The sequence below is a fragment of the Corvus moneduloides genome, chromosome 23, assembly GCF_009650955.1.
Source record: "Corvus moneduloides isolate bCorMon1 chromosome 23, bCorMon1.pri, whole genome shotgun sequence".
Lineage (NCBI taxonomy): Eukaryota > Metazoa > Chordata > Aves > Passeriformes > Corvidae > Corvus > Corvus moneduloides.
Genome location: NC_045498.1, coordinates 5,149,358 through 5,166,293, shown reverse-complemented (window position 1 = coordinate 5,166,293; position 16,936 = coordinate 5,149,358). Strand labels below are relative to the sequence as shown.

General features: G+C 61.0%; 2 protein-coding genes across 4 annotated transcripts; one reads left to right on the top strand and one right to left on the bottom strand.

Moving 5' to 3' along the window:
• The first annotated feature begins 725 nt into the window (after window positions 1–725).
• PEF1 (penta-EF-hand domain containing 1) lies at window positions 726–3,929 on the top strand. Its single transcript, XM_032132392.1, has 5 exons — window positions 726–805; window positions 1,082–1,301; window positions 1,871–2,026; window positions 2,499–2,642; window positions 3,128–3,929. The coding sequence occupies exons 1-5, from the start codon at window positions 788–790 to the stop codon at window positions 3,355–3,357; spliced, it is 768 nt and encodes a 255-aa protein (XP_031988283.1). The 5' UTR covers window positions 726–787; the 3' UTR covers window positions 3,358–3,929.
• A 2,885-nt stretch (window positions 3,930–6,814) lies between these two features.
• On the bottom strand, window positions 6,815–16,256 carry TINAGL1 (tubulointerstitial nephritis antigen like 1). 3 transcript variants are annotated; one of them, XM_032132425.1, is made up of 12 exons: window positions 16,051–16,256; window positions 13,769–14,082; window positions 13,015–13,078; window positions 11,292–11,384; window positions 11,081–11,195; window positions 9,907–10,030; window positions 9,673–9,823; window positions 9,229–9,412; window positions 8,874–8,919; window positions 8,297–8,420; window positions 7,824–7,869; window positions 6,815–7,702 (listed from the first exon to the last, which is right to left on the bottom strand). In XM_032132425.1, exons 1-12 carry the CDS (start codon window positions 16,239–16,241, stop codon window positions 7,562–7,564), a joined length of 1,593 nt encoding a protein of 530 aa, XP_031988316.1. In that variant the 5' UTR covers window positions 16,242–16,256; the 3' UTR covers window positions 6,815–7,561. The 3 variants fall into 3 exon arrangements, with proteins under 3 accessions (XP_031988316.1, XP_031988317.1, XP_031988318.1); XM_032132426.1 differs by lacking the exon at window positions 16,051–16,256 and adding an exon at window positions 14,719–14,753; XM_032132427.1 differs by lacking the exon at window positions 16,051–16,256 and adding an exon at window positions 14,580–14,634.
• Between the last annotated feature and the right edge of the window lie 680 nt (window positions 16,257–16,936).

Below are 16,936 nucleotides of genomic sequence, written 5' to 3'. Positions count from 1 at the left end.
TCCTCATCCCTGTGCCCAGCCCTATCCCCGAGGGATGCTGCTCGGGGCCAGTCCTGAGGCCACTCTGGTTGGGGACACGGTGACCCTGGGCTCCCTGTGACCCTGGGACTGATGGGGGGATCCCAGTCCTGATCCCAGAGGGTCCTGGCCCTGCCTCAGGGGCAATCCCAGCCGTGATGTGGGCATATCCCAGCCCCGGTCCTGGGGAGATCCCGCTCTCATCCCAGCACATCCCAGCCCAGGTCCCAGGAGCTCCTGTCTGTGATCTGGGGGGATCCCAGTCCTGCCTCTGGAGGGATCTCAATCCAGTTCCTGTGGAGACACCAGCTCTCATCTTGTGGGGATTCTCGCCCTGCTCTCAGGCTGAGCCCAGCCCTGCTCTTGGGCTGATCCTGACCATGCCTGGAATCCTCGGGAATCCCCGACCGCCATCCCAGTCCTGCTCCTAGAGGGATCTCGCTCCTGCTGCCAGAGGAACCCCAGCCCTCATTTTGAGGGGTCACCAGCCCCACTCCCAGGCTGGTCCTGGCCTCACTCCCGGGCTGATCCCGGGTAAACTCCGGGAGAATTCCAACCCCGCTCCCGTGTAGCTCCCGGTGCCAACCCATCCTGGTGGGCCCCACCCCGGTCGCCGTTGCCGCTTTAAGGCCTCGTCGGGCGCGCGCTTCCCGCGCGTCACCGCTTGGCCTCCGCCCCGCCCGGGGGCGTGGTCTGTGCGAGCCGCAGCCAATGGGCGCGCGTCGTTTCCGTGACGTCATCGGGGTGTGGCCGGGGCGGAGGACGCGCTATGGCGTACCCGGGGCAGGTGCGGGGTGGGCACCGGAACCGGGACCGAGACCGGGAGCGGGATCGGGACCGGGACCGGGAGCGGCAGCGGCAGCAGGGAACGGGGACCGGGAGCGGGGACCGGGGACCAGAACCTGGACTGTGACCGGGACCCGGACTATGACCCGCGGCGGGAATGCGACCGGCGGCTGATCCGGGGAGGGGGGCCTGGGAGTCACGCCGGGGTCCATCCCCCTGCCCATCTCGGTGCCCGGTGTCCGGTATCCGCCTCACACCGTCTCTGTCCCTTCCCTAGGGCTTCCCCGGCGCAGGACAGCCCCCTCCGGCCAGCCCCTATCATGGGGGCCCCTACGGTGGGGGGCCGGCCCCGGGACCCTACGGGCAGCCCCCACCTGGGGGTCCCTATGGCGGGGGGCCACCCCCAGGGCCCTACGGGCAACCCCCGCCCGGGGGTCCCTACGGCGGCTCCTACGGCGGCCCCCAGCCCGGGCCGTACGGCGGGGCGGCCCCAGGAGGTGAGTCCGGGGGTCTCCGTGCGCGGTACCCGGGACGGAGGTGGGGAGCGATGGGGTCCCCAGCCTGGTGTGGGGTCGGGGGGTTTGGGGAGTTCCCAGTCCGGTGCCTGGGGGAGGGGTGGGGGTTGAGGGGGTCGCCAGCTCGGTAGATGCCGCCACGAGAATGAAATTCAATGTCCCGGTTTATTATTTAGAAATCCTGGAGGAGGAGGAGGAAGTGGAGGAGGGAAAGGAGGAGGAGGAGGAAAAAGAGAAAGAGGAGGAAGAGGAAGTGCCAGGCAGCCCTAAAACTTCACACCCCACATCCGTCCCCCGGTGCTGCCGGGTTTATGGGGCGGTCCCGTGGCTTCCTCTCCATCCCAGAGCTCCACCAGGCTCTGATTCGCAGCCCATTCCCAGCTCCAGCCGCTCCGTGCCCATCCCAGCCCTGTTTTCCCAGGGTGTTACGGGGCTGTAAAACCCGTGGGAGGAGAAGCGCTGCCCGGCCCTGTGAGCCACCCCCGGGGCCAGCCTAGCCCGTGGCCTCTCCGAGCAGGGGGTGACAGCGCCGATGGCCTCTTCCCATGCAGGGAATGCCCCACCAGGGGTGGATCCCGAGGCATTTTCCTGGTTCCAGACGGTGGATGCGGATCACAGCGGGTTCATCTCCGTCAAGGAGCTGAAGCAGGCGCTGGTCAACAACAACTGGTCCTCGTTCAACGATGAGACCTGTCTGCTCATGATCAGTGAGTTTGGGATCTCCTTCCCCTCCTCCCGGTGTTAATCTGGTTTGTTTGGGTTTGGGGTGAAGCCCATCCCTGTGGCATTCCCCTTTTCCCTGGGCATCGCCTCCTGGCTGGAGCCAGAGCTGGGCAAACCAAGCAGCTCCCAGTGGTGGAGGACGTGAGTGAAAGGCCCAAAATCCCACTTGGAAAAGGAAATCCCAGAGCTGCACAAGCCCCAGATCCCAAAAAGACAGGGAGGAAAGGGAGGGAAAGCCCAAAAAATGCTGAGACTGACCCAGAGCTTGCCCCGACCTCAGCTTTTGGTGCTGTTTCTTACCAGCCTTGGGGGTTGAATGGTCCCAGTCGATCGCTGTCCTGGTGAGGGAGGATTTTGGGAACAGAGCAGAATTCCAGGGAGCTGTGGTGCGGATCCTGAGCTCTCTGGAAGTTTCTGAATCCTTTCCACCCCTCCTTGCCCTGCTCTCCCGCCCAGACATGTTCGACAAGACGCGGTCGGGGCGCATCGACGTCTACGGCTTCTCCGCCCTGCTGCGCTTCATCCAGCAGTGGAGAAGCCTCTTCCAGCAGTATGACACGGATCAATCCGGCTCCATCAGCTTCAGCGAGCTCCAGCAAGGTGGGTGAGGGCCAGGGGCACCAGCCTGGCCTGGCCTGACCCCCCCCCAGCCACTGCCTGGCTCTATTCCCAGCTGGAAGCTGGAATTCCTCCTGAAGTGGTCCCTGCAGCTGGGCTGGGGGGCTCTGAGCTCCTGGGATGCTTCCAAAGCAGCTTGGGAATTATCCACTGGAGCTTTCCAGGGGACAGGAGGTGATGAGCTGCAGCGGGGCTGTGCCACGGGCTTCCTTCCTGCAGGAAGCCCGGAATCCTCCCTCAACGATGTGTGGCTGGAACCTGTTTTTTGGGAGGAGCTCTTGGGTGTGTGTGAAGGGAAAAATGCCTGGAATTTGTGGCTTGATTCCTCTGGAGAGCCCTGCCCGTGCACACCCTGAGCGGGAAGTGTGGGAAGGGTGGTGGGAATGAGAGATGGGGCATGGAGGAGGAGGGCACAGCCACTTTCCATCCCTTTGGGATGGTTTAATCCGAGTTTTCCTTGCTCCCAGCTTTCTCCCAGATGGGCTACAACCTGAGCCCCCAGTTCAGCCAGCTGCTGCTGGCCCGGTACAGCCAGCGTTCTCCTAATCCCAGTATCCAGCTGGACCGGTTCATCCACATCTGCGTGCAGTTGCAGAGCCTCACCGACTCCTTCCGGGAGAAGGACACGGCGCTGGTGGGAAACATCCGGCTCAGCTACGAGGATTTCCTCGCCGTGGTGGTGACCCGGATGCTGTGACATCCCCTGCTCCAAAGGCTGGGAATTCTGGAGCTCTCCAGGAGCTGCAGCCATCCTCATCTATCCTCTAAATGTGGCTGAGCCTCTGTGAGAGTTCCCCCTCCCCTCTCCCGGGGCCAAATTCCCAACGTGATCCACCCAAAGCCTGCTGGGGTTTTCCTGGCTTGGATTCCTTGGGAATTGGGGTGAATCCCGTGCCAAACTGGGACAGCCAAACCAGCTTAGATCCCGTGCCAGCCCCAAATTCCAGCTTCATCCCAAGGCGTCTGCAGCAGAACATCCCCGTTTTGGGGAGGAAAAGCTGAGCCTTGGGTTTGGAAGCAGCAGGAAAGGGGGAAAATGAGGATAAAGCTCCTTCCTTCCCTCTCTGAGTGCCCTGGGAGCACATCACACCCCTGGGAATGTTTTCTGGGGGGGGTCTCATTGCTGTTTTTGGGGGGCTGCTGGAATGGGATGTGCTGCTGCAGCCTCATGGGATCGTCCCCCCGCTGTTGCCAATCCTGAAGCCAAATCCAGACGAAGTTTAGAGCTCAATTTTTCCAGCTTTGGAATAAAAGGCGTCGTGCTCCGGCTGCTCTGTGGTCTCTGTGTCCGGGGAGGGGGTCCAGGGGACATCAGGTGCCTCGTGTGCCTCTCTCCCCATTCCCAGGGCTGGATACCATTCCCTAAAATCAATTCTTGGGAATTTCATGTCAAAATAGAGAAAAGAAAGCACTGAGGCACAGAAAAATCCAAACAATGCCGAAGTTTTCTTCCCAAGTGATGGCCAGAGGATGAACCTGGAGTTTGCCTTGAGGAATCTCCAAGAGCTTTGAAGGAATTCTTACGGAATAAAAGGTTCCAAGGTCTGAGATCAGAAGGAAGGGCCCAACCTCGGTGTTTTCCGTGAGCTCGGTGTTTTCCAGCCTGGGGCAGGACTGGCTGTTCCCAAGCATACCAAGGATATTTCCCCCCTGAGCATTCCCAGTATTTCTGTTGAGTCAGAGCTCAGCCCTGCTTGGGGTTGAGGGTTGTAAATATATCTATAAATATATCAATATCTATTTTATAGATGTATTTTATATCTTTTATACACTTATAGATGTATTTTATATCGATATTTTTAAGATATATAAAAATATATTAAAAATATGAAATACATCTCTGTAAAATACATACAAAAATATAAAAAAATATATAAAATACACATAAATAGAATTATATCTATATTTATAGATGTTATATACATACCTGCATATATTATAAATATATATTTCTATATTTTAACGTATAGAAATATATCTAAAATGCCATTGATCCAAACCAAACTCCTCACTGACACCCCTCTGAGTGTCCATGGATAAATACACATAAAAATATATGTATAGGGTATATAAATAGATATAGAAATATTTATATTTAGTGTTTACATAAAAATAGACACATAAATATATAGAGGGGGGTGGTTTATGTGTATATCATCTATCTCTCTATATATATATAGCTGTATAGGTACATATATATATATGTATATATAAAAATGTATATAAGTATATATATAAATATATACAGGTGTACATATATATTTATATATACAGGTCTGTGTACAGGCATATTTTCAATATAAATTTCTATATTTACATGTATACACGTAAAAAATATATATACAGGCACATGTAGAGAGATAAATACAGGTGTGTGTTTATAAATATAGAAATTAAAATCTAGATATAGGTGTGTTCATGTATATGCACACATAAATAGATGTGTGTATATATGTACACATATGTACATGTAAATATATGGGCACACACCTATTACATATAAAATAGATGATATATGATACAGAGAATATATATTATATAGAGTATATTATTTATTACATATTTTTTATTTTAGATATAGTATATTTTGTATTATATACATTTTATCTATTATGTATTATATATAGTATATTTTATATACATTATATCGATAATTTTTCTATATATGATATAAATTTTATTTTTATATATTATGTATAATATAATGTATATTATATATATTGCATAATATATATTATATACGTAATATATATTGTATATATTATATCATACATTATATATAACATATATTATATATATTATATATATTATATATATTATACATAACATATATAATATAGATTGTATATATTATACATGATATATGTAATATATTATATATATTTTATATATTATATATTTTATATATAATATATCTTTATATACTATATATATTATATATAGTATATATTTTTTATATTATAGATATTATAGATATATATATTATATATATTATTATATATAATATAATATATATATAATATATTATATATTATATATAATACAGGGGTGTGTATATAAGTGTACATGCAGGTGTACATGCACATATATAAACATATAAATAGCTGTGTGTTTACCTATATATACATATAAACATAAGTATGGGGCTGTATGTTTATATATATATATATATATATATATATGTGCAGGGGGGTGGTTGCATGTACATATATACACATATAAATATATATACAGGGTGTTCTTTATATATATATATATAAATGAATATACAGATATGTATATACACACATATAGATATATAGATATAGATATATATAGATATATATAGAGATATATAGATATGTATATCGATATAGAGATATATAGAGATTAATATAGAGATATATAGCGATATATAGAGATATATATGGAGATATACATCGAGATATACATCGAGATGGGGGTGTTCATGTCTGACCAAAAACAGGCGCCTGTACCTATATCTATCTATAAAATATATATATACAGACACATCTATACACATCCATATCTCTATCTATACATATAAATATAAATATATTTTTAAATATTTTAAAAATAATAAATATATCGATACCTACAGTTGCAGGCAGCCACCACCAGGTGGCACCGCACTCCACACTCTGTGTCCCCCTCTGCTGGGGGGGGGAGACCCGAGGGAGGCGACCCGGAAAGGGCCAGGGACCACCAGGAATGCAGACCTTTGGAAAAGGCCACAACAACCGCAGCGCTACCCCCGGGATGGAGCGGGGTGGCCGCGGGGACGCGGGGGCTGTGCCGGCACATCTCACTGTGGTGGCACCTGCAGGGCGCAGCTGGCCGCGGTGGCACCCCCAGCTGCACGGTGGCTGTGGTGGCACGCTCGGGTGTGGTGGCACAGCTGACTGCAGCGCCACATCTGGGTGCGGTGGCACATCTGGCCGCGGTCACCGCGGCCGTGGTGGCCCGAGCGGCTGCGTGTGCCCGCAGCGTGGCCAGCGCTGGCCGCGGTCACCGGAGCGGCGGGACCGGAAGGTGGACAATGAGCGGGGCCTTATCTCACCCCCCCAGCCCTTCCCGAGGCCACGCTGGGCCCCCCAGACGGGGGTGACAGGGGCCACGTGTCCCCCTCGGAGCACTGAGTCCACCCTGCCGGCTCTGAGGCCTCCATAACTTTATTTACAAACAATAAAAAGCAAAATAAATACAAAATCTTAAAAGTACAGCCCTTGGGTTGGCGGGGGGGGTGGGGGGGGGGGGGGGGGGGGGGGGGAGAGGGGAGAGGTCCCGGGCTGCGCTGCTGCGTGGACCCCACTTGTGGCCCCACCAGGACGGGGACATCACGGGGCTGAGCCCTCCCTTGTCCCCGCTGTCCCCAGAGGGGTGGCGGGGCCATAGCACCATAGGGACGGGCTGGGGGGGGGACGGTGGGGACCCCATCCTGGCGACACCCAGCCCTGGGGGCTCAGGGGACCCCCCCTCTGGGTTATTCCACACCCCCAGCTCCAGGGCTGCCCTGCTGGGGGGGAGTGGTGGGGCCAGGATGGGAGGGACCGGAATATGGGGGACCCTTCCCAGCCCCATCCATTGGGAAAAGGAGGGGGAATCCCGCAGCTCCAGCCGGGATGGGGGGGGGGGTGCAGCTGCCTTTGAAGAGCCCCCCGCCGCCACCGCAGCCCAGCCGAGCCCGGGGCGGGGGGATTAGCGGGTAAATCCCATGGGAGACGGGAGCAGCCCCCGCGGCACCCCCCACGCACGCCCCACTGCACCCAGCCGCTGCGTCAGCACAGCGGGCACACGCAGCCCCCGGCCAGGGGACCCAGGGGACAACTCCAGCCCCCCGCCCGCCGTGCTGTGACTGCGGGGCCGAGCTGGGGACAGGGACATCGGGGGCAGCGGGGGGCTCACTTGTGGGGCATGTCCTCCATGCTGACGCGGCCCCAAACCCCCACCACGAAAGTCTCCACCTCGCACTCGTTGACGCCGCGGGCGATGCGAAAGTGGCCGCCCTCGCCCCACGCCGTGCCCCACGAGTTGGCCGCCGTCTGCAGAGGGGACACGGGACACGGGTGGTGATCCCCCGAACCCAAGCTGGACCCCAAATGGGTGCGGAGAAGCAGCAGCACCTCATGGCTGAGCCCCACCAAACTCACCCCCAACACTCACCCAGTATTTTTGGGTCTGGCCATCGGGCAGCTGCTCCTCTCCCCACCTGCAGCGGGACAGGACAGTGAGGGGGGTCCCCGGGCACCCCTAGATTGTGGGATCCCCCTTCCCCAGCACCGTGGTGGGACTGGGGGGTGCTGACCCTGCTCATTTCCTGCCCCCGGCGCCTCCCCAGGGCCAGGCCGAGGTTTTGACATCCGCTCCAGGAATACGGGCAGGAATATTTAGCCACGGCAGGAGGAAGGAAACACCGGCACAGGGCAGCCGGCCCCACTCCCCTCTTTGGGGTCTGCACCTCCATCCAGCCCGCCCCCTCTTCCAGGGTGCTGAGCACCCCACTCGTGTCACTTGTGCCACCATTTCCCTCTCTGCTTCCTTTCCCAGCCTGGGGACATCCAAAGTGAACAATTTTCCCACCCAGACCAACCCTTTCCACACCCCCTGGAGCCCCCCCAGGCCACCCCCACACCCACCCGGTGATTTTGACCGAGTGGGTCCCGTGTCTCTGGTGCTTCGGCCCCTTCCCTTCGGCCACCGGCGTGTGCCGATAGATCCCGCTCTTGTACATGAAGAAATCCTCGTGCACCTCCAGGATGGCTGCGGGGAGCAGGACAGGGGTTGGGGACATTGCCACTGTCCCCAGGGAAGGGGCTCCGCGTCCCCCAGGGTGGGGGATACGGGCACAGCGGGGCACGGGGCATCGCATTGCCAGCAGGAGGGAAGGCGGCAGCCGGGTCCTCCCCGGGGCCATGCAACAACACTCGGAGGAGGTTTCAAAAAGAAAAAAATCAAGTTAAACAAACCCAGCTGCCAAGACGGTGATTAAATCTCGGAGTTAATGAGCAACCCAGTGCCCGCTGGGGTGGGCAGCGTGACGGGCACTGGGGCAGCACTGCCCGGGCACGCGGCTGAGGCCGAGCAGGGGGAGCAGCTGAGGGGGCTCCTGGCTCGCACGACAGCTCCCCCAGCCCGGGCAGAGCGGCTTTGCCCCCCACCTTGTTCCCCCAACCTTTTGGGGTGCACAGAGGGGTGTCCCCGCCAGCTCCGTACCTTGCACGGGGCCGTTCTCCAGCAGCTCCTTCATGATCTCCTTCTCCTGCAAGCACAGAGCCGGCTGGCACCGGGTGGCACCGGGTGGCACCGGGTGGCACCGGGGCCGGGACCCCCGGCAGTGCCCTCCCCACCCCCAGAGATGCAGGCAGAGCTGCTCCAGCACCCACGGGTGGCTGTTGTGGAGATGCCGGGCTCAGGAGCCGCTCCCCCGCGGGCTCCGCAGCGGGGTTTTCCCAGCCGCATTCCCAAACTCGGTTTTTCCCAGGTAAAGCACCCCGAGCCAAGCCCCTTCCCGCTCCCCCTCTCCCCACTCCAAAGGGCTCCCGCTCCGCCCCCGGGGCCCGGCGCTCACGCTGGAGGAGAGGCGGTAGGCGGGGGTGGACTGGTAGATCTCGTTGGAATGGGTCTGGGGGTTGGGGCACCGCGCTGTCGCCTGTCGCTTGCCCCGGCCCATGGAGCGGCTGTGCATCATGCAGGGCGGGGCCACCGGCTGGCTCTGCTGGCTCGTGAACGGGTAGCACTCGTCTGTCACCACCCTGCGCGGAGGGACAGGGATGTGAGCAGGGGGAGGACCACCCGGCTCCATCCCCGTCCCAAACCCCGCTCCCATCCCCATCCCAATCCCACCCATATCCCAATCCCCACTTGCACCTTCCCCCCAAACCCCACTCTCCATTCCACCTTGGCAGCCCTCATTCCCCCACCTGCCCAAGGGACAGGAGGATCTCTTGGGCTCTCCCCAGAGCCTCAAACCCACTTTATCCCACCCCATCCCATCCCACCCCAACCCCCTCACCCTCTCCTGCGCAGGTACCACCAGGCCCCATCCAGGCGGCCCCCGCTGCAGCCCCGCTGGTTGCGGGTGTCACAGGACAGGAGGTTCTGAGGGGACAGGGCGGGGGTCATGTGTCCCATGGAGTGGATGGAGATGCGGTCGGAGGCCACGGCTGGGGAGGAGCGGGAGGTCAGGGGGAGGCGGTTCCCCCTCCGTCCCCGCTGTCCCCACCCAGCCCACCCCGTCCCCCCTCACCGGCCGTGGAGAAGGCCCAGGAGCCGGCGCAGTTCCCCTGGTCCAGGGGCTCGTGGATCATCCCGGGCCACTTTGCGGCGGCATCGAAGTGACGCGGCAGCACCTCATTGGAGTCCATGTTCATCTGCGGGGCAGAGGCGGGGGGGCTCAGGCCACAGAGACACCCCCAGATCCTCCTGCCATCCCAACCATCTCTGTCATCCTCTGAGCAGGGTCCCCAGCCCCCTTTAGTATCCCCCAGCCCCACTGCTGGACCCCATGTCCGCCTCCTGCCATCCCACTCATCCTCTGCGGAGTCCCCAACCAGCCTCACTGATTCTTTTCCTGCCATCCCTGGTACCCTCTGAGCAGGGTCCCCAGCTACCTTTAGTGTCCCCTAGCCCCACTGTGGGACCCCATGTCCTTCTCCTGCCATCCCAGCCATCCTCTGAGATGATCCCCAGCCCCCTTTAGTGTCCTCAGACCCACTGCGAGACCCCCTCAGGACAGGGACACCACCACAAGCGACAAAGATTTGGGCATCCCCCTTATCCCAGGAGGGCCAGATCCCTCAATTTCCCCCAAATTTGGGTTCCACAGCCCCAGCAGCTCCTCGTAGAACACCAGCACCGAGTGGCCTGTCCCGGACCCCAGCAAGGCCCTCGGTGGCCACCCCGAGCACACAGCTCTGGGTGACACAGCCCCTCATGGTGGCCTCTGGCCCAGCCTTTCCGCTCGGGAACGGGGATGGAGCCCCCGCCCCGGCCTTCCTGGGGAGGACACGGCCACAACTCCTTGGCTTCTCCCAGCACAGGAAGCGCCTCTAAAATTAAACCTCAGGCTCCGGAGCGAGGGGCTGGGCGTGCACCGAGCTCTGCCAGCACCCCAGGGACCCCCGGAGGGTGCCCATCCGGGGTTTGGGTGCGGGCAGAGGCAAAGCGCTGGAGCAGCCGGCTCTGCTGAGTCAGCAGCGGCGGGGCCGGCGTTCCGATGGGAAAAGAGCACGGAGGAGAGGGGGGAAAAAACAACACTGGCAGCCCGGGGATTGTCCCGGGGAATTTGCTGAGCTGCTGTCTCCAAACACAACCCTTCCCTGCCTCCCTCCTGGGAGCCCCTTCCCAGGGATGAGGAATCGCTGGGATAGGCAGGGATAACCCCTGGCGTGCCTCAGTTTCCCCCCTGCCGGGGCACTCACGTGCATCTCGTTCATGTTCATGACGGTGGGAGAGGGACGGAAGGTGCCCAGGCGGTGCCGGATCCCGTCCTCCAGCGTCATCCCCCAGAACTGGCTGTAGTTGGCGGCTCTCCAGCTGCGTGGGAGGAGGGATCACGGGTCAGGGGTTACCCCAAAAAGCAGCGAGGGGGTGAAGCATCCCTTCCCCATCCTCGCGGTGCCCGGTGCTTACCCGTAATTGCCCCTGTTGACGGCGTCGATCAGCTCCCCATCCACCAGGCAGGCGTGGTCCTCGCACTGCCACTGCCCGCCGGGCCCGCACGTGCTGCGGAGGGGACAGCCAGTGAGAGATGATGTCCCCAGAGTGACCAGGGGGACCCTGAGTGGACGCTGCCTCTCCCCAACTGGGCAGCCAGCGAGGGGCTCAGGGCTACTTTTGTCAGGGGTCACCAGGGCTTGGCACCTCGGAACGGGGTGAAGCCGTGGGCAGCCCTCCGGGTGACCCTGCGAGTGGCCTTTGGGTGGCCCTGGGAGCTGTCCCTCTCTGCCCCAGCCCCCGCTGGAGCCCCGAGGGCAGACAGGCCATGGGATAGAAAAATCAGCTGAAAAGCTGCCAGGGCTGCAGACATCAGAGAGGGGCTTGGACACCAGCCCGGGACTGGGGGTCAGGACTGGGTGTCCCCATGAGTGACCCACTCTGGCCACCTCACTCCTGCGGCCCCCACGGGGACAGCTGGGGCAGGGGGGGCTGTGGGGGTGTGGCGGGTCCCCTGGGGAGCCCCGGGCTGTGCTCCCCCCGTGCGGTGAGCAATGCTTGGCATGCTCCCTCCTGCCCAGATCCCGGCACATTTCCCTTTTATGGAGCTGAACGAGGCCGTAGCCGCGTCCCTCCAGACACCCCCATCGCAATCCCGCCGGCAGCACCTGTATCCCCGCATTCCTCCATCCTTCCCTGAGCACTCCCGGCGCTGCGTGAGACACGTGGGGACTTGGGAGCATCTCGGGGTGACACCAGCTGGGTGCCCACGCTCTGCGTCACCCCACCATAATTTTTGCCCCCTGCCACCCCTCCCAGACCCCGCGGGACCCCGGCAGGGACAGGGGTGGGGGTGAAGCACTGCAGGAATTCCCGTTCTCCAGGCGCCAAGTGCGGGGGAGGAGGGTTTGGAACAGGAGATTTGCCCCCTCCGCAGCGCTGGCGGGCCAGAGATTCTCCCCCAGCACGGGCATGGATTTGGGATACTGACATTCCCCGCGGGAATGGGGACACCCTCCATCCCTGAGTGCTCCACACCGCGATCCCGGAGAACTTCCAGGCTGCCCGCGAGCTGTGGGGAGGGTCGGGCTGGCTTTTCACCTGCAGCCCCGGCGCACACCCGCACACGCATGTTCACACACGCGCCCCTGCCCTCGCACACGCCCCAGACGCTGCCTTTGATTTCCCCTTATCTGCCGCATCGCCCCGCCGGGTTCACTCCTCGTCTCCGGCAGCTCCGCGCCTGCAGGTTCCCCTATCCCCCACCTCCGGATGCCAGTAATACCAGTATTCCCAGATAACCCCCGCGCTGCTCCAGCAGCGAGCTCCAGGGGCTGCCGAGCGGGCGGCACAGCCGGACTCTGGCCGCTGGCACGAAACCGCCGCGGCTGCCCAAGCGTCCCGTCAGGCTTGGGCAAGCTGGGCCGGCACCAGCGTGGCCAAAACCCCCCTGGGCAGCGCGTTGTCCCGCCGGGGCGAGCGGCTCCCACGCAGGCATGCGCTGGAACTTGGGAGCGGCTCAAGGCCCTTGGCTCTGGATTTGCTGGAGCAAAGGCGTTTTGGCAGCAGCTCCCACCACCCAGCTCGGGCCTCGCTCTCCACCGAGCCCTGAGGTTTACAGGAGCCCGCAGGACCGCGACACCTTCCTCTGGTGACATGCTGGTGACATGCCACAGGTGCCCACACGGCATTCACTCACCACAGGTTGCAGTTCTCCCGGTACGTGGCTCCCGTGGGATAATTGCGTCCGGCACGGGCACAGCCTGGATGGGAATGGGAGAGCCCCTGGTGAGTGCTTGGCTGTGCCGGGGGTCCCCACCAGCACCCCCATATTCCCGGGGGTACAAAGCAAAGGGAAAATCAATGCTGTTCTTAAATCCGGGCTGCACCTTGGCACCCCCAAAGTTATGATGGGGCTCAGTGGGTTCCCCCCCGGTGCAGGGTGGGTGGGAGCGGGGCTGGCTCGGCGCCGGGAGGGTTAAATATGCTCAGCCTGGCGGGACAGGGATAAAGGGGCCGGTTGTGCCCGGGAGCTGGCTCTGCTCCGCAGGGACTTCTGAGAGAGCCTTGTGCTGCGAGCTGGGGGCTGCCCGTGCCCCCTCCTCGCCCCCGGCCGCCCCAGCTGCCGACAGGGTTAAGCCAGGGCCACATCTGCCTGCCCCAGACGTGACCGGGCAAGCTGGGATGGAGTCCCCGCACATCCCTGCTCTGCCCACAGGCGCTGCTGGAGCTGCCCCTTCCCCAGGGCACGGGCTGTGGGATCACGGGCTGCTCCCACACCTTTTTCTGCGAGTCCATCCCCACCCTGTAGGAGTTTCCACAGCTTCGAGCTGTCTGGAGAAACTCTGCAGTGAGGGCAGGAATGTGAGGCGCCACATCCATCACCCCAAGGAGCACCAGCAGCACCCCAGGACTGTCCCCCGACACCCACAGCCAGGCTGGGCGCTCCTCACCTGAGGCTTTGGGGAAGGGGGCCGGGATGCCCAGGCAGTATTCCCAGAAGTCGGGGCAGCAGTCGGAGACGGTGCGGTTGCAGAAGAGGTCGCAGTAGCAGAGGGTGTCGTGATAGGGCACGGTGCAGCCGTCGTCGCGGCCGTGGCAGCAGACGTCCCCCCGCTGGCAGTAGGAGCCCCCGGCGTCATAGACCCCGTGCTCGTACAAACCGGGCCCCAGCTCCCGGCGGGTGCGGACCCGGGAGGACAGGGCCACCTGGGCCACCAGCCAGACGCACAGCAGGGCCCACATGTCCCCGGTCATGTCCCCACACCTGCAGAGGGAGGGCAGTGAGGGCACGACAGCCGCTGCTCCCACCTCAAAACGTTCCGGTTTTGTAACTCCCCTTGTGACCGCGCAGCTCAGGGTTCCCACAACCTCCCAAACACCCTCTCCCCCCAGGTCCCCACTCCCCGGCATCTCAGGGGCCCCGTGCCCGCCCAGCCCTTAACCACCGGCTCCAAAAGCAAAACCCCCGCGGGAAGGGGCTCCCCGGGACACTCGGGGGGGCTGCCCGGGTCCCGTTCCCAACGCCACCCCCAGTCCCTATGGCAGGCAGGTGGCAGAGGGGGGCGGCGGGGACCCCAAAAGAGGCCAGTGGGGACAATCCGGGGGACACACGGGGAAGGACCCTCTCCTGCCGGGTCCCATCCCACGGCCCTACCTTGCTCCGCCTGCAGCGCGGGGACTCCCCCGACCCCCGTAAAGCGGGGAGGGGGTGACCCGGGAATCCCGGGAAACCTCTCCTTCCCTCCCCGTCCCCGGCCGTACCTGCCGCGCCCGCCGTGCGGGGACCCCGGGAGAGGAGTGGGGGGTCCGGTACCGGGGAGTCGTGGGGCGGGACCCTTCTCTCCTCCCGCCTGGCACCCCCCTCCAGCCCCACCCCGTCCCCCCCGAGCCGGTCCCGTACCTGCCGCGCCCGGCGCTCCGCGCCCGCCGCCGGCCCCGCCGCTCCTTATAGCCGCGCCCCGGCCGGGGGGGCGCGGGGAGGCGCCGGGGCAGCCGCGACCGGCCCGGGGCGGAGCACAGCTGGGCGGGGGTCGGGCCTGGGGCTGCAGAGCACAGCCCCGAATTTGTGGCCCCTTCGCCCGGAGTCCCGGGCGACACCTCTGTCCCCGCGGGGCCGGGGTGTCCCCGGCTCCTGATCCCTTCCCGGTGCCCCCCGGCACTGCCCTCGCAGGATGGGGGGTCCCGGCTGTCGCGCCAGCACCCCCTGCTCCATCCAGGGGGGAATCCATCCTGGGCCGTTTCCCCATTCCCCAGGTGTGTGGAGAGCACGGGAAGGGAGGGTGGAGAGGGGAGGGGGCTGCATTCCTCCCCCTTCCAGGGGTGTGGGCAGCTGGGTACAGCTGAGACAGGCACACCCCAGCCCAGGGCACGGAGTTGGTGTCACTTGGATCCACCCCCATGTCTCCGCTGCCACCGCCCAGCCACACGCTCAGGGACCAGGACCGGGGGGGTCTTGGCCACCCCCCAGGCTCTGGTCCCCCCCCCCGCAGCACCAGCACCAGCTGCTGCGGGATCTCAGCCGCCCACTCGGGGCTCCTGCTGTCCCTGGCCCGCCAGGAGCATCTCCCAGCCCTGCCAAAGGATTCCTCGAGGATGCCTCACGGCAGCCAGGACGGGAGCACGGCGGGGTTCCCTGGGCGGCCGCGGGCCACGGGCCACGGGCTCCTGGCTGAGCCCACGGGGACATGCCGCGGCCAGGGCGGGCTTCGCTCCGGGGAAGGGTGTGGAAGTGGGGAGCACCAAATCCCGCCGGGCACGGGAGCTGCCTGCTCCCCGGGGCTCTCTGGGCGCCTGAACGGGGATCCTGCGGGAGCCCATCCTGCGGGAGCCCCTCTTCCAAGCGCTCTTGGAAGGGCCTTTTCCTGTGAGCGCGTCCTTGGGCAGCGCACGCAGCGCGGAGCTGGAGGCTGGAGCGCCGCAGGAAGGAACTGGGTCCAGCCCAGAGTCCGAATGTCTCCAGCATGACTGGACTCGTAGGAATCCACAGTGAGTCACGAATTCCCCCAAGACCCCCGGGGGGAACAAAGCAAAGCCACTGGCACAAAGGACATCCCCGGCCACTGCTCTGTGTCCTTGTGCTCCCGCCAGCTCCCTGACAGCTCAGAGGACGCCGTGGGGTGCTGCGGGAACAGTTGAGCATTCCCGTAACAACCCTGTTCCCCTGCCAGCTGATAAGAGCCGCTTCGCGGAGGCGGCAGCGGCGACAGTCCAAGCGTTTGGAGCATCCCCTCACCCCGTTCTTGCGGCTGGGCTCCGGCGGGATGCGGCCAGCTGGCCCTGCGAGGTCACAGCTCCCTCTGTGTCACTCTGACGCTGGCGTCTCCCCCCTGCTCGTGCCCCCTCTCCGGGGAGTGGCAGCCTCGGCACACGTGGGGCAGCCAAGGTGGAGGGGGACAAAGTCCTGCCGGGGCACCTTGGGGCCATGTGACGGCGGGAGGCAGAGCCGCGGGCTGGCACACACCCCCTGCCCTGCGTGTGCCACCGTCCCGGCCATGCTGGGGGAGGGAAAAGGTCTCAGGACCCTGTCCCCACTGCTCAGAGGCGTGGGAAGATCCCACACCCAGCTGGGTTGGCCCTGGATGCCCCATGGACACGCACGGGCTCGGCCGAGCTGCCACTCCCGTGGGGGGCAGGGTGAAGATCCCACTGTTGCAGGGGTGAATCCCTCCAAACCCACCCGGGAACGCCGCACACCCAGCTGGGAACACCGGCAGAGGCCGGTACGGTGCCCCTACGGCTTTCGGGGTGCTGCTGCGTCCCGGGTCCCCCTCAAAGCCAACCCCCCATGGATTGCACCCCACACATCTGGCACTCCGCGGAACCGGGGTGCTGGAGTCCCCACGAGACCCCCATCCCCGGGCCAGGGCAGCTCTGGGGGCAGCGGGGCCGGTGTGAGCGGGGCAGGGAGGTGCTGCCCCCGCAGTGCTCGGCTCCGAGATGATCCTGGAGCGAATTTCTTGGCAGGAGGCAGCCAGGAAAGGCAGGGACTGACCTGCGGCCAGCCCCGGCTTCCTCCCCAGCCAGCGGCACGGGAAGGGGCCACCTCAGCCCTCGATGTCGCAGGCTGGAGGACGTGTTGTCCCCGGGGTGCCAGCACACAGCGACGGGGCGAAGCTTTC